At 43.9% G+C, this 16,348-nt stretch overlaps 1 protein-coding gene across 5 annotated transcripts in view; it reads left to right on the top strand.

The window, feature by feature from the left end:
- Positions 1–16,348, top strand: part of LOC146822909 (glutamate decarboxylase 1-like) — a 931,087-nt gene that overhangs the window by 630,031 nt on the left and 284,708 nt on the right. For all 5 annotated transcript variants that reach the window (XM_085607065.1, XM_085607066.1, XM_085607070.1 and 2 more), the window contains one exon: positions 771–825. In XM_085607065.1, the coding sequence (XP_085463191.1) occupies positions 771–825 (55 nt within the window). The remainder of the gene's footprint in view (positions 1–770; positions 826–16,348) is intronic.

Here is a 16,348-nt window from a genome sequence, read left to right as displayed (position 1 = left end):
CACCTTCACTTTGAGCTCAAAGCACCTTTATAACATGCTGAAGAAGCGCTGTATCTCTGTTTGAAAGACCAAGCAAACTTCTTTATAGGAATAAAAACTAATTCTAAATAGAATAAAAATCATTTGGGGGAAGTTGCAGCACGAAAACACTGCCTGTTTTGTGCTCTCTATGCCTTCTCTCTATCTAACACTGCACCCCAAACTCACAACTTCGTTGTAGAATAATATGTGCGCCTCAATTCGTTGCCAACCACCATCACGCAGTAGGTGCTCTGGGCAGACAGTAGTAATTGTACTAGAAAAAGATCCTAGATAAACGTGGCCGACAAAGAATTCGAGTGCTCCATGGATAAGGAAGTACTAAAATGTATAAAGCATGTCTTACGTCGAAACCAGATCTGCTATTGTTTTGGCTGGAGTTTAGTAAAGTCACCTCTATGTGATGTCAGGATAAGCCGATTACATTTCTGAGTCTGTCCGTCACTTGTAGTGAGCACACGGGGCTTTAAGGCAGCCACACAAGGGCTCATTTTGAGAATCCTCCGTGGGTGTTCTCTGCAATTGGCCTGTGATGGTCTCCGAGTGTGAATGGCCGTTCTGTATCTGCCAGAAACATCTCTCTGATAATAAGGCCTGCAGTTTCTTGCTGCAAAGTTTCCCGGCTGTGACATGAAAGCAAAAAGAATAAAGGCAATAATCTGATTTGCAAAGTGCAATTAAAAGAAAGTCGTTCAGTGAGAAAAATAACGTTCTCTGTTTAATCCTTTCAGGGGGAAGATGATTCCTTCGGAGCTGGAGGCCAGATTACAAGAGGCAGAGAAAGAGGTGCGTCATTTACTGGAACCGCTGCAATTTGAGTAGTCGCAGGAACCACCACTGGCTCTGTTACAACTCATTGAAACAAGGGTGACTTGTTTGTTATAACTGAATTCTGGTAGGATGCTTTCCAAATGTAGGGCTGGTATTTGCAAAGGCTGAGACCAGTTCCAGGATACATTTCCTTTCATTGAATATCAGGTTTTATGAAGCTCCCTTAAAGTTCTTGGCGCAGTGCCATCTCTTATCAGGAGAAAGTAAGGTAGGACTATACTATGCATACAGTAAAGGCACTGTGTGAAGCCATAGGGTTCTGTATATAGTAAGGTTATGTAATTTTAAACAGTATTTATATAGCACCGACCCCTTCCCATGACAAGGCGTTGAAGCACTTTGCGGTGAGTTGCGTGCTACTCCGGCACCCAAGATTAGAGGTTAATAGTTAGTAGATTAGTAATTTTGGGGGATATTCTCAAGGACCTATCGCCGAGTTATCAGCACTTTATCTCAGCCAAAGTGGTGATAAATGTATCGCCCCATTCACAAGCTGATGCTAACAGCCGATATCACCAGTTTTCTTGCGATAGCAGCCGGAAAAAACATCGCCACAGCTGACACCGGCAAGTAACGCTAATGCCCGGTGGAGTCTTGGATCTGGCGGCTGGAACAGTCGGGGACCCGAGGAAACCCTGGTATCCATTACAAGCAGGAAATTGGCATTTGACAACACCGCGGATTGCCCTGCACCCAGCCAGCCCACATGAGCCCAACACAAGAAATCCCCACGCAGCACCTACCTGGGAACAAGAGAACTCTGGGACTTGCATTTCCAATGAACTGCGGGTGGTGGCCGGACACTTGATTGGGGCGGAGTGGGTTCCCGCCAATGGAAAAGCGGCATGACATTTAAAGCGCAGGTGAGAAAAGCCTCCTGAGCATTATGGCATCTGACGAAGGCCGACCAGGCCGAAATGCATTATGCCTTGTATCCAATAAAGGTACTTCCTAAGAATCCCCTGCGTGGCCACTGCTCTTTCGCTTTGAGGAGTTTGTCGTGGATATATATATATATTTACAGTACTGAGACTAGTTCTTTAATTTCAGAAATACTGTGATGTCCTTCCAATAGGAATAAACAGCAATTACCACAATATATATTGAAGTCACCAGCAAAGATGTTTTTATTGCAGTTGACCAATTTGGTTCTGATGTGGCAAATGCATTGCTACTCAATAATTTGTATTTTTTGAGAGGGGGGTACAGAATGTTTAAGGTGAGTGATTTTTACAGTTTGCATAGTTATTGTAAATTATAACATATAGAATTATAGATTGGTAACAGTGAATTACGGGGATGCTTTTCACTGAGGGGTTCTGAGTGACATCAAATAGAGAAAGAGAAATGAGTACAATGAGTGAGTTGTCTATGATGTCAATCAGAACCCCGAGGTAAGAAACATTGCCATAATTCACTTTTTAGCCATCTATAATTTTCAGTTCTCTATGGACCCAAAATCATCTGCCCATGCTAGGCGAGAAATGGGGTTTCAACATAACATGGCCTCCCAAAAAAAAAAAACCTGTCCTCCTGCCACCCACCCCTCTACTCCGTACCTTCTCTTCCCTCTCAAAGTTGTGCTTCTTGCTTGCTAGTGCTGCTCTGTCTGGCTCTCGGAATGCCTAGCTGAGCTCCTGGAAGTCCATTATGACGTAGCAACAGTGGTTAACAAATTCTGATACACACTGTTGCTTTGTCATAACAGTGGATTTCTGATTTTAGAATCCAATTATTCACGCTACTGACTCTCTAAGAGAGCCATGCATAATAACCCCATCTCTGTTTTTGTCACCCGATCAATTGGGGTTTTGTAGAAGCGCGCAGGTAGGTAGCAGGGCATGCATGCTGGATTGTGAGGTAGTGTTACACTAGATTTCAATTTGTATGAGGATGTCTATCTCATGTTAAAAAATACTGTGATTACCCACAGCAGATTTGCAATTACCCAAGAGGCACCTCAGAGGACAGGAAATGGCCAGGGTGTTGAAAGAATTGATTGTAGTTGATTTTGAACAGGTTGCTGTGTGGACTTAGCATTGCTGATCTTGGGAAGAGGCCAAATTCATTACCAAAAGGGTATAAATGATGGAAGCGGTTTAAATATGGATGTTAAGCGTTTATGAGGAGAACTGAAGTTTGTCTCGTAATTGTATGATTGGCCTTAAGGAAGCTATGTAATAAATAAGTGAATTAGTATCTATAGGATTGAAGTTGGGGTGTATTTTTAGACATATTAGTCAAGATGGTGGCATTGTGTGAGGGATCTGAAGAATTATTGTGAGATAGGCATTGAGAAATTCTTATCTCGTTGTAGAGATAGCAGGAGTGTTGAGGATAGGAATTGATAGGGCAGATTCTGATGCCTGAGCGGGCAGATAAGGACTAACAGCTCTAGGTTCAGACTGTGGCAATGAAAGCAGCACCTTCTATCATTAGATGAACTTCATTCTGAGTAGACATGGTAAATTTGATGCAGGTGTATTTTTGTATGATTTGGATTTTTTAATGAGTATTCTGTTTTTTATTCACAGATTTAGTTGTGATAAGAGAGGTAAAGGCAAATTGTGGAGATGTTGAGTCTCACAGACCCAGATAACAGGAAGCGAGAGCTTCGGCTTCATAACATGGGTCCTTAAGGCATGAATAGTATAGGATCTTGAAGACTTTCTCTGGGATATAGCAAAGTCTGGGAATATGCATAATCGTTTTTAGGTTTCGCTTGCACAGCGCTTGCTCTGTGCTGTGAATCTATTGGGCCTCATTTATGAAAAGTGTTGCATCACTGTGGTAAAACAGCGATGCAACACTTTTCATAGCGCCATCTTTGCGACACCATGGATGCACCATATTTTCTGTATGGTGCTCCATGTCGCAAGGATTACAGATACGTCGGTATTCCTGACATGTGTGTAGTCGCAAAAGTGGCACATTGCTGGGGTGTGTCTGAAAACAGAAGCAACTCCAGCAATGTGTCCTTTGACATGGGGCAAGCCCCATGTCAAAGGGCCTGCGTCACTCCTTATGCTTGCTGTAAAGCAGGCGTAAGGATTTGACGCAGTGGCATCCTAGAAGTGGCGTAGTGAAATCTCATAGATTTCACTGAGCCTTTTTTGCAGGGGAATGCCCATCCAGCATACATTATACCTGACACAGGTATAATGTAGCGCAGGGGTTTACAAAGTGACACATCTGCCCAGATTCATCACTTTGTAAATATGGCACAGTGTGGTGTATATTTTATGCTTCTGCAGCATTCCCAAAGTGACGCAACATCGGCATAAAGGGCTCATAAATAAGGCCTCTATTGTGTTCAATAGAAATCTTAAAATGGGCTTACATCCCGCCCCCTTACTTTTGGTTAGTTTGTTTGCTTACCACTTACTTTTCCTCCATTTCTATTGGCTGTAGCATACTATCTCCTGTGTGTTCCTCATGTGTTTCTCAGTTTCCGAAGTCCAAGTACTGTTTTCATCTGCATTGGAGACCTCGTGATCCCAAACTCTCTCACTTGTTTTTTTGGCAGTTTTATATAGCGTGATCTCGACCTGAAGGTATTGAAGCGCTTAACATGCTCAACATGAGCATCAGTTACATTATACATGGGTACATTCAGGAGAGACCCACTTGAGTTCATCAGGGCCCGCCACTTGTTTAGATTGCAACAAGCAAAGAACACTCACCAGTCGTCCCCCTGCGTTGAAGCTGGGCCCCACTTGAGTGCATCAAAGGCCAGCGCTTGTTTAGATTGCAACGTCCACTCACCAGTCCCCCGGGCCGAAGCAGGGATCCACTCGAGTGCATCAGAGTTCAGCGCTTGTTTTTAATGCTAATCTAGCACTCCTCACCATTCCTTCCGCTCTTGTTGCTTGCTCTTGTTCCTTCCACCCATGTCACAATCAGATACATGCACTCTGAGTAAAAGCACAACAACCCCTGAGTGCCAGAGTGAAACACATTTCACAAGGTATATATTTTAACATGAGATCTCTGATGAATGTTTTCTTACGTTATAGGCCCCAATAGCAACATTTGTCACCGCAGCAGGAAAACTGACTTGTCCTGTTTCTGAGAGCATTACCGTGGCTGAATAGCCCACATCAATATCTTGAGCTGGTTATTTGGAAGTGATCACACAGTTTTTAGAGCTAATGCACACAATAACAGGTCACAATTGCCCACAAAAGGGGAGGGTGATGCAATGCAATTTCCTTTCCAAAGCTGAACCAAGAGAAGCACAGCTTTATGATAAGGAGAGACTTATGGCTGGTTACGGTGCGCTACAGCTGTGATTTCCTAACTGTAAACATTCTGCCACTCTGGACTGTTCTCAGGATCCATTGTTTATGTCTAAGGATATAACGCATTCCTTTTATTTAAATTAGTTTCCTTTTTTTTTTTTATTAGGACATCAGAACAAAGAAAATATTACATATTATGCAATGCTAAAGATAACTGAAGTCCGTATTTATAAATTTATCCCACCACCCCCAGCCAAGTGGATCCCGACAAAACAGTACAAAAGGGGGTTAATTGCACAACAAAATACATGCAACTTGACCCTAGATTGCCCTAGCATACCACAGGGTTAAATGTATGTATGTATGTATGTATCGCGTATTTGTATAGCGCAAAACTGTCACCCGAAGGGTATCCTGGCGCTTAGACATTATACCAATAGCACGCGAACACAATGACAGAAGATTTAGTCTGACCTAGGGAAAAGATACGTTTTTAGTCCCCTCCTGAAGGAGTAGAAATCCCCTGAACTTCTCAGCGACAGGGGGAGAGAGTTCCAGTGTTTGGCTGCCACAAATCTAAAGGACCGTCCGCCCATCCGGGCCCTCAAAACCTTCGGAATTACCACTAGATGTGCTGACAGTGAGCGAAGGGAGCGTGTGGGCACATACCATGCAAACATTTCCTGCAGCGAAGCAGGTCCTTGCCCGTGAAGCCCTTTAAATACTAAGCAAAGTGCTTTAAAAATAATCCGCTGTGAAATAGGCAGCCAGTGGGGATCCACCAGCGCCGTGAAAGAGGAGTCAGAGCGGCGCCGAGAAAGGGCCAATTTGGCAGCCATGTTCTGCACACGCTGCAACTTAACCACCAAGTTAGCCGGTGCTCCTAGAAGTAGCGCGTTGCAGTAATCCAACCTACTCAGTATGGTGCCACGCACCACCTCTGACCGAGCATAGGCCGGTAGCAGCGGAAGAATTTTCCACAGTATGCGAAGCAGCGCCATGCAGGTGGCCGCAGTTTTGTTTACAAAAAAGTCTAGTTGAAGATTAGGCCCAAACACCACGCCCAAATTCCTGGCGGAGACTGCTGTCTATTAGTCCTCATCATTATTTATCCATCTACTTAAGGGTTCCCATATCTTTAGCCCCCTATCCCTGGCCCTAGTTCCCCTCCTTCTGAATACAGACGTCTCCCATTTGTAGATAGAGAGTAATTTGCCAAACCAAACATGAATAGAAGGAGGATTCTGATCAATCCAAACACTGGCAAGACATAACCGAAATACAGCCTTTGTTAATGTAGACCAGTTTCTGATCGGATTCCTCCATTTCCTGATTGCTAATCCCTAATAATATAACCTGGGGGGTAAGTACAACAGAGTGTCCCAATATAGAATCAATGCGTTGTCCAATTTCGGTCAGCAGTTGGAAAAGTCTAGGGCAGGTGGCGAACATATGGATGATATCCGCGGCATGCATCCCACACCGAGAACAGTGTATCCCTGTAGTCCCACCCCATCTATAAATTCGAGCTGGAGTGATATAAAGATTACACCATGTTTTAAAACATTGTACTTGCAGGCTTGCCGAGATACAAGCTGTCTGGCTAAGCTGGAGAGAGTCTTCACACTCTTCCTGCCCTGCTTGTACTATCTCTTGCCACCTGTCAATATGTTTGGACACCTCATCCCCCATCCCTTAATTAATAAGCTTATATAACGTGGACATTGTGGATCGGCCCCCCAAAATCAAATCTAGTAAAGGAATTCTATTACGAGAAGTTAACTTTTTAGAAAAAAATCCCTTATCTGTAGGTATTTAAAAAAATAATTATTTCCGATCCCAAACTTTCCCTTTATTAAATCAAATGTGGGTATTTCAGTATCAGACATTTGGTCTCCTATGAACGAAACCCCTTTCTTTTTCCAATTTTTTAAATATTCGTCCTGAAATATTTCCGGAAGTAGCTCATTGTTGTCGAGAGGAGAATATCTATGAATCCGACCAATCGAGAATTTTTTCCGGATGACGGTCCAGACCCTAAACGCACCCAACAAAACCTTGAATTTAACCCTCTTAAAATAGGCATAATCTATATGGCGCATGAGGAGTCCTTTGGCGTCTGCCCCACATATTAAACGATAGATTGATATTTCACTATATCCCAAGGTTTCCCTTTCAGCAGCTCAACCATTTGTTACAAAGCTGATGCCCAATAATACATTTTAAACTTTGGGACTGACCAGCCCCCGATCTCTAGTTAAGGTCATATATTTGAGAGCCCTGCGGGACGTTGTCCAGCCCATAAAAACCACAAAATCAACTGATTCACCTTTAAGAACCATGACTTACTTATCTCTAGCGGGATTGCTCTAAAATAGTATAGAATTTGGGGAAAAATAACATTTTAATTACATTACTCCTCCCGATCAAAGTTAGATGTAAATTATTTATTCTCTGTGAATCTGACTTTATTTTCTGTATCAATGGTTTAAAGTTGATATCAACAATATCTTCCACTTTAGAGCTGATCTCTATACCAGATATCTAGCACTTTGTACTATTCGATGGTCATCTAGAATGATTTTGTCATTTATTACAATTTGAGTTTTGTGTTCGTTGAGATGGTAGCCTGAGAGTTTAAGAAATTGGGTGGTTAAACTATTTAACTCCACAAGAGCGGTACAAGGGGCAGGTTTGATAATGGCTAAATCATCAGCATATGCTAGAATGTTTACCTCCCCCCTTTAGCGTGAACAGGTTGAATTCTTTGATCTTCCAAGATTTTCCTAATTAGGGGATCGATATAGATGGCGAATAATAAAGGGGAGCATGGGCATCCTTGTCTCGTGCCCAGTGAAATCTCAATTGACCCCGACAAAGCCCCCATCATAGCTATCCTAGCAGTTTTTTTTTTATATATACTTTTGATAGCTTTAATGAATCCTTCTCCTAGAGCGTTTTTTGCCACGATTGCCCATAAAAAAGGCCAGGAGACCCTATCGAATGCCTTTTCTGCATCCAACAGAACTAAGGCCATAGGGTCTCCTGTAACCTTGGTATAATCAAAAAGGGCAATTGTCCGGTGAATATGATCAATAGTTTCCCAGCCAGGAACAAAGCCATGTTGTTGGGAAGATACCAGTTTTTTAATGACCGACACCAATCTGTTTGCGAGAATTTTTGAATACATTTTCGTATAGCTATTGATCAGCGCGATAGGTCTGTATGACCCAGGGTTAGTTGCCAATTTACCTTTTTTCAGGAATAAAATGATCTTAGCCGCCTTCCAGGAGTCTGGAGGTGCTTCACCACTTTGCACTATATTGAAAATCTCGAGCAGTAGGTGGGTCAGTTGAGTCGGGAATATCACCTGGTAAAAAGTCAGTTCCAAGAGCTTTACCGGGAGGGAGAGATTCTATAGCTGTTTGTATTTCCTCCAATCTAATTGGAGCTTCTAACATGTTTTTTTCCTGAGGGGTGAGACGTTCTAATTTAATCTCTTTAAGATATCTCTCAGTCTTTTCTTGGATCCAATGGTTATCTTTTATATCTTCCGTGTATAATTTTTGATAATATTTTTGGAATACCAAAAGTATTGCTTCTGGGTCGTTAACTAAGCCAATATCAGGATCTAAGATTTCAATAATACGTGTTGTACCTCCTTTTCTCTAGCACAAACTGCCAACATTTGTCCCACCCTTTCATAACTCTCATAGAGTTGTCTCCGCCAGGCCAAGTATCTACCTGCTGATTTAATAAGTGAGATTTCGGTTATAGCAGATTTGGCGATTGTAATCCTTGTTTATGCAGTATCTGATTCCCCCCCCCCCCCTCAGATAGAACCTTAACCAGATGAGTTTCAGCCTTCTCTAATGTTTCATATAATATATTAAATTTATTATTCCCCTTCTTTTTGGGTTTCCCAGCCAAATTTAAACGTGTTGCCCCTGATCCCTGCTTTGAGAGTATCCCAAACATTTTGAATACTAGTGCTACCCATGTTTTCTTCTATAAACCTAGGGATCCATCTTTCCATATGCTGAATATAAACATTGTCATTTAACAGAGCCCTATTCAATATCCAACGTGTATCTTGTACTTTACGCTCAATATTAATATCCAGTACCAGAGGGTTGTGATCTGACATTAGAATTTAGTAATTTTTCTACCCTGAACCATACATTGAGAAACAAAGAAATAGTCCAATCTTACATGGGTTTTGTGCGGGGCAGAGAAGTATGTAAACCCTGGGTCGTTTCCCTCTTGTTGTGCTCACATATCTGTTAATCCATGAAATTCCTTTAATTGGGATAGAGATTTATAAACTTTGGGTTTCCGCCCCGATATGCTATCTCGGGATGGTTAGATGTCGAGCAACTCAAATTTATATTAAAATCTCCACATAGGATAATTGGGAGAGACCAGCCCACTAATTCTATATTCAAACAGTTAAGTATTACTGGATCATCTAATACAGGTCCATAAACCGAACAGAGTGTAAACAAACTATTGTCAACTGAACATTGTAAAATTACCCATCTACCAAATGTATCCATAAGGGATCGTGGGAAATTAGCAAGACCCCGCCGGGCAAGTATTGCCACACCTCTAGTTCTAACGTCCTGCGTGGTCCATGAGATCAGATGGTACCCATCAAAATTCATAACCTTACTTCTACCAGCCTCTGTGTGGGTCTCTTGAAGGCAGGAACCGAAAGTCCTGGTTGATCTTACACCTTTTAACATGATCATTTAACCCACAGATGTTAATAGAAGCAATTCTAAGTTTCCCCATCAAAAGTGAAAGAAAAGTCCAGATGCACTAAAACCATAACTAACACATCTAGAAAATCCAAAAGAACAACACCGTGCAAAATTCCCTTTAGATAGTTCGGATCCACCCCCCACCCCCCTCTCCCACCCCACCCCTTACTAAGGCAAAAAAGGACCTCAGACCCTTGTGATGCCTCCTGCAATCCGTTGTGCTCCCAGGTTAGTCCCCAACCAACCAAGAAAAACCCAAAAATAATAGAACCCCATAAGCAGTAAATTATCGTTGTTTAACAGAGTTGTCGACCTTTTTTCAGCCACCTATAAGTTCCTGCAGATAGTTGGATTCATTAGGTTGACTTCACACCTCTGTTTTTGGAAGGGGCTAATCATTTGGCGGAACCTCCATCTTCTTTCCATCGTTGTGTGGCAGAAATCCGGACTTACAAAAAAAAGTCTGCCCCTCAGCCGATCTTTTTGCATCTGGTCTTGCTTTTTCAAATACTGCCTGACGCAATGAAAAGTTCCCAAAGAAGATTAGGATAGTTTGAGGTTTCATATTTGGGCCAGCATCATTTTTTTTGTTTTTTAACATCAATGGAAATCTATGTACCCGCTGAAGTTCAGCTTCCCAATTCCAGTGTAAATTAGTTTCCTGTTGAAAAGATATAGCACCAGGAATAGCCTGGCAGTGTAATTCACCTGAGACGTTTTGTTATCCTGGAAAAACCATTTCTTTTCTCCCCGTCACTTAGTCTGTGGAGAGGGTTTTAAAAATTCACTATATTACTGTTATTGTGTGCCGTGGGTTTGTTAGATCTTTCTTTCTTGAAATTAATTTTACGAACAAAAGGGGCCATTACTTCTCTCATTTCTTTCTCTGTGCAGTCTTCAATACCTTATCCGAACAATGGATATTTGAGGAATTGTGTTGGTAATATTCAGTCTGGTTCCCTTTCAAAGGAAAAGACTGGAACAAATGCTTTTAGCAAGTTGGTGTTCGCAATTGGTCATTAGGCGCTACCAATTCTGTAGATGGACAGCACACTGTGCACATATTTTACTACAGATTGCAACTGCTCAAAAGTGCATCATGGGTTGGTGTGTTCAGTGCCGTCAGTGTATTTATTTAAGACACTGCCAGCATGGAAAAGCAGCTCCTTGATGACTGGTACTTTTTGTACATATTACATCACTGAATGATCGTGTCTGAAGTAACATTAAGTAGCGTCCAGCACCATTACCACCAAATAATCACATTCCATTTCTCAGGATTTGTTATCTATAAAAACTCACCAATCTGTTCTTTGCTGCTACTTTCACTCACATTTTCTTTGCATTGATAAGAAATTGAAATAGAGGAAGATACCAAGTGCAACCTCCACATCTCTGTCTATGTTTTAATGCCCAACTTTGGAATGTAGGTATTTATCAGTGCTCTAAATAGTAAATTTGGTGCTTTTTGACTCTGTGATTTAAAAGCTCTGCAGCTGCAGGCTGGCAAGGGAGATCTGTTTATTTAAAGCATATCTGTAATGTATAAGCCATGTCTATCTTTATTTTCTGAGCTTTCACCATTTATTTTTTCATCTAGTATTTTAATTGCAGTCATTGTCTAGACCCCACCACTCAACACATGCAATATATTTAAAATGAATATGTCCTCACTGGTATTTATTTTAGTTGCCTAAGGATGTTAAAATGCTATTGTGTCCCAGAATTCTCTCAGCATGGTGCGATGGAATCACAACTTCGCATCGCCGATGAATCCCCTCTATATTCCAGACAGTGGATAAATCTGGCTTTCACAACATCACCCTTAAGGTACAGGACTGCATTAAATACCCACCAGATACTGCACAATATATTGCCTTTCTCAAAAAACAAGTCCTAACACTTTTACTGAGTTTCTTTAATTTCTATTGCACAACTTCTCTCCAAATTAATACTTACCAAAAAAAAAAAATGATTATTAGTCACATAGTCGAAACCTAATGCATTTACCAATGCTTATTCTATTTGGTTGGATGTTGATGTGGGGGCACACCTGCATGAATGAATGAATGAATGAAGAATGAAGAAAGAATTTAATAAAGCGCACTGTGGCCAAGCGGCTTCCTGGCGCTGGTAGCTAAGACCAACAGTCACAAGGGTAGCCCGAGAGATTTAGCAGGAATACGCCTGGGAAAACAGAAAAGTTTTCAGTGCTTTGCGAAAATGGGAGTAGATAGGAATGGATCGCATAGAAAGGGGAAGGCTATTCCAGAAACGGGGGGCCAGAACAGAAAAACGTGTGCCTCCAGTTCTGGATTTACGGAAGCGAGGAACATTAAGAAGGGCCAAAGTAGAAGAGCGAAGAGTGCGAGCAGGAGTGTGAGAGGAAATAAGAGAACAGATAAAAACAGGAGCAGAACGGGCAAGAGCCAGAAAAACAAGACAACCCATTTTGAAAAGGGACCGCTGAAAAACAGGAAGCCAGTGAAGAGACTTAAGCACGGGGGTAATATGATGAGTTTTAGAGAGGTGAAAAATGAGACGGGCGGCCTGGTTCTGGATAGCTTGCAAGCGGCGTGTTTCATAAGCTGGAATGCCCACGTACAAGCTGTTCCCGTAGTCGAGGCGAGAGGTGATCAGAGCCATGATAATGATTTTAAGTGCGTCTGAAGAAAAGAAACGGGAAATCTTTCGGATGAGCCGAAGAGATAGAAAGCAAGAAGAAGCAACAGAACTGATTTGAGCATGCATGGAAAGATCGTGACTGACCTGAATGCCCAAAGTTCTGACTGAGGAAACAGGAGTAGGAAGTGAACCAAAGATGGAGGGCCAAAAGTCAGAAGACCAAGGACTGGATGAGCCACCCGTCAAGATATACTCGGTCTTGTCCGGGTTGACTTTAAGATGGTTAGAGCTCATCCATTCAGAAATAAAGACCAGAGTAGAGTGAAATTTCGAAAGAGACAAAGATGTAGAAGAAAGGTCAAAGACAAGCTGGAGGTCATCTGCATAATTATACATAGAGACCCCCAGGTCGAGAAGAGCGGTAATAAGAGGGTAGATGTAAAGGTTGAAGAGCAGAGGGGAAAGAGAGGATCCTTGGGGAACCCCACAAGAGACCAAACGGGTGGGGGCAGAAAAACCGGACAAATTAACTGCCTGAGAACGACCTGAAAGAAAGGAGGCAAGCCAAGAGAAAGCAGGACCCCGAATGCCCACTGCGCTGACACGGTCGAGAAGAATGGAATGATCAACCGTGTCAAACGCAGCGGACAAATCAAGGAGAACCAGGGCTTGAGGGAGAGAGGAATCAGCCTTTGATTTCAACTCATCGAGGACCGCAAGGACCACTGACTCTGTAGAGTGACCTCGGCGGAAACCTGCTTGATGGGAGGCCAAGAGATGGTTCTCCTCAATATAAGCAGAAAGGCAAGAAGTGACATAACTTTCTAAAATCTTGCCGAGATAGGGAAGAAGGGAAATGGGCCTAAAATTGGAGGGGAGTGAAGGATCTAGACCAGGCTTTTTAGGAATAAGCAAAACAATAGCAGATTTAAAGAATGAAGGGACTGAGCCCAGGGCAAGAGAAGCATTAAGGAAAAAAAGAGGGGGAGAAGGATAGTTAGTACATAATGCTCTCAAGATACGGGCAGGGGCACAGTCGGCCGGAGAGCCAGACTTAATCTTAATAAGCAAGGTGAGAAATGTGTCTAAAGAAATGGGGGGGAAAGAATCGAAAAAAGAAGAGGGTGCCGACAGAGAAGGAGTGGAAGAAAGATGGGGAAGCAAGGGAATATTAGATTTGATCTTGGCGATCTTCTCAATGAAAAAATCATTGAGAGAAGAGCAGAGGTCCTGAGAGGGGATAAGACTGGAATTGGTACGGTCCGAGAACGCCAGATCGTTAACCAGAGAGAAGATCTCCCTGGATTTGTTGGCAGAAAGGGCCACTTTCTCAGAAAAATAATTGGTTTTGGCCAAGAGGACGGCTCGCTTATATTCGTGTAGGAGATGTTTATATCGAACCCGGAGAGCGGGGCAGTAATTACGCCTCCAATGATGCTCAGAACGTCTCAGATCTAATTTCAGAGCTTTGAGATCAGTATTAAACCATTTATGAGCGTCATAGGGACGAACGGCCTTGGTTTTCCTAAGCGGAGCAACCTGGTCGCAGGAGGAAGACAGCCAGGTGCTGAGCGCTTCGGCTTGAGAATCCACGGAGAGCTCAGAGAGATCAGGGGTAGAAGAAGCAAGAGAAAGAGAAAGGGAATTTAAGTCAACCCAATTCCAATTACGTGCGACAAGATTTTTGGGTAGAGAGGGTCTATCAGGAACACCAAGAGTGATAGAGAAAGAAATAAGGGAGTGGTCAGACCAAGTGCAGGGAGAGATGCTAGGAGGGAAAAGCGTGCAACTTAGTGACCAGATTTGGTCAAGTATATGACCCTGGATGTGGGTAGGAACAGTGACATGAGCATGAAAATTGAGACACTGAAGAGTAGCCGAGAAATCTTTGGAAGACAAATCTTCCTTAGGGTCACCCGACCAAAAATTGAAGTCACCCAACAGGAGAACCGAGGAATTATTAACCACAAGTGTGGCAAGAATTTCCTGTAGGGTGGCTACGAACAGGGGCATATGTCGAGGGGGGCGATACATAGGGACAACCGTGAGGGGAACAGGGAGGTTGAGTGAACGGGCTACCAAAAAATCCACATTAGATATGGAAGAATGGGGAAGAAGCTGAAACTGTAGGCTGGAGCGAACAATCATGGCCACACCCCCACCCATCTTGCCGTCAGGGCGATCTGACCGAAGGGCATAGTAGGAAGAGGGGAGAATGGCCAGGACATCAGGGAGAGAATCAGACGAGAACCAAGTTTCGGTGAGAAACAAAAAATCAAGGGACTCAGTGTGCAAAAGGTTAAATAATTCCAATTGATGTCTAACAGCCGAACGAGTGTTAAGAAGACAGGCAGAAGCGATATTAGAAGAGGGGGAAAGATGAGTAGTAGGAGAGCACCCCAGCAGAGAAGAAGGGGCCATAAGCAGAGCGGGGAAATCAGACAAGAGAGAGGAGTCAGAAACAGAAATGCCAAGCATGTCAAGATGTTGCTGTAGTGAGGGTGAAAGTGGTAGAGCAACTTTATAGGAGTGCAGTTGAGCAGAGGTGTAAGCCTGCCGAGCAGCAGAGTCTATGGCCCCAGGTCCCGGCCCGTCGCGGACGGGCGCAGACGGGCTTAACTTAGGCGCAACTTCGGCGCGCCTTTGGCGCGCCCGCTGCGCTCGACCGCTGCGCTGCCGAGGAAATAGTGGCATAATATAGGCTGCGCCTGCAACAAATTATGGGCGTGGCAGGGGGTGGAGGGACCAAGAGACTGCACCGCCAACCCCAGAGCATCCAAGATGGCGACCTCGCCCGTCCCCGCTCCAGTGACCAGCCGGCAATGGAGGAGAGCGATGAGCGGAAGGCGCTCGGGAGCGCGTGCAGGTAAGGAGGCTAAAAAGCTAGAAATGCGCGGAGTCCAGAGCGCTAACAAAGGAACTGACAGGGTTCCAATTAAAAATGCAGCAGGCAGGTGATCGTTGCTCCCGGTAGTCGCGTCGGGAGATCTGTGACGTCAGTCAAAGCTGGCCATAGGAGTAGCCAGGCACAAGATATACTTGCCAGGGGGGGAGGGACCAAGAGACTGCATCGCCAACCCCAGAGCGTCCAAGATGGCGACATCGCCCGTCCCCGCTCCAGTGACCAGCTGGCAATGGAGGAGAGCGATGAACGGAAGGCGCTCGGGAGCGCGTGCAGGTAAGGAGGCTAAAAAGCTAGAAATGCGCAGAGTCCAGAGCGCTAACAAAGGAACTGACAGGGTTCCAATTAAAAATGCAGCAGGCAGGTGATCGTTGCTCCCGGTAGTCGCGTCGATTGATCTGTGACGTCAGTCAAAGCTGGCCATAGGAGTAGCCAGGCACCAGATATACTTGCCAGGGGGGGGGGGGACCAAGAGACTGCACCGCCAACCCCAGAGCATCCAAGATGGCGACCTCGCCCGTCCCCGCTCCAGTGACCAGCCGGCAATGGAGGAGAGCGATGAGCGGAAGGCGCTCGGGAGCGCGTGCAGGTAAGGAGGCTAAAAAGCTAGAAATGCGCGGAGTCCGGAGCGCTAACAAAGGAACTGACAGGGTTCCAATTAAAAATGCAGCAGGCAGGTGATCGTTGCTCCCGGTAGTCGCGTCGGGAGATCTGTGACATCAGTGAGTCTGCATGAGCAGATATGCCCCTGTGTTGGCCAGTGCTATTACTGACAGTACAAGTTACCAGGGAATACATTTTAAAACATGTGCTAGACATTGGTGAAAACGAGTTCTCCAGCTACATGATGGCTTCACTGAAAATATAGATGTTTTGTATCTAACATTTCATATTGGTAAACCCAACCTAATGCCAGTGTTGGAGTTACCAATACATGCCCCCAAAGG

Source organism: Triturus cristatus, chromosome 5_2 (genome assembly GCF_964204655.1).
Source record: "Triturus cristatus chromosome 5_2, aTriCri1.1, whole genome shotgun sequence".
Taxonomy (NCBI): domain Eukaryota; kingdom Metazoa; phylum Chordata; class Amphibia; order Caudata; family Salamandridae; genus Triturus; species Triturus cristatus.
Note: the sequence above shows the minus strand (reverse complement) of the source record. Positions and strands in the feature narration are given on the sequence as shown.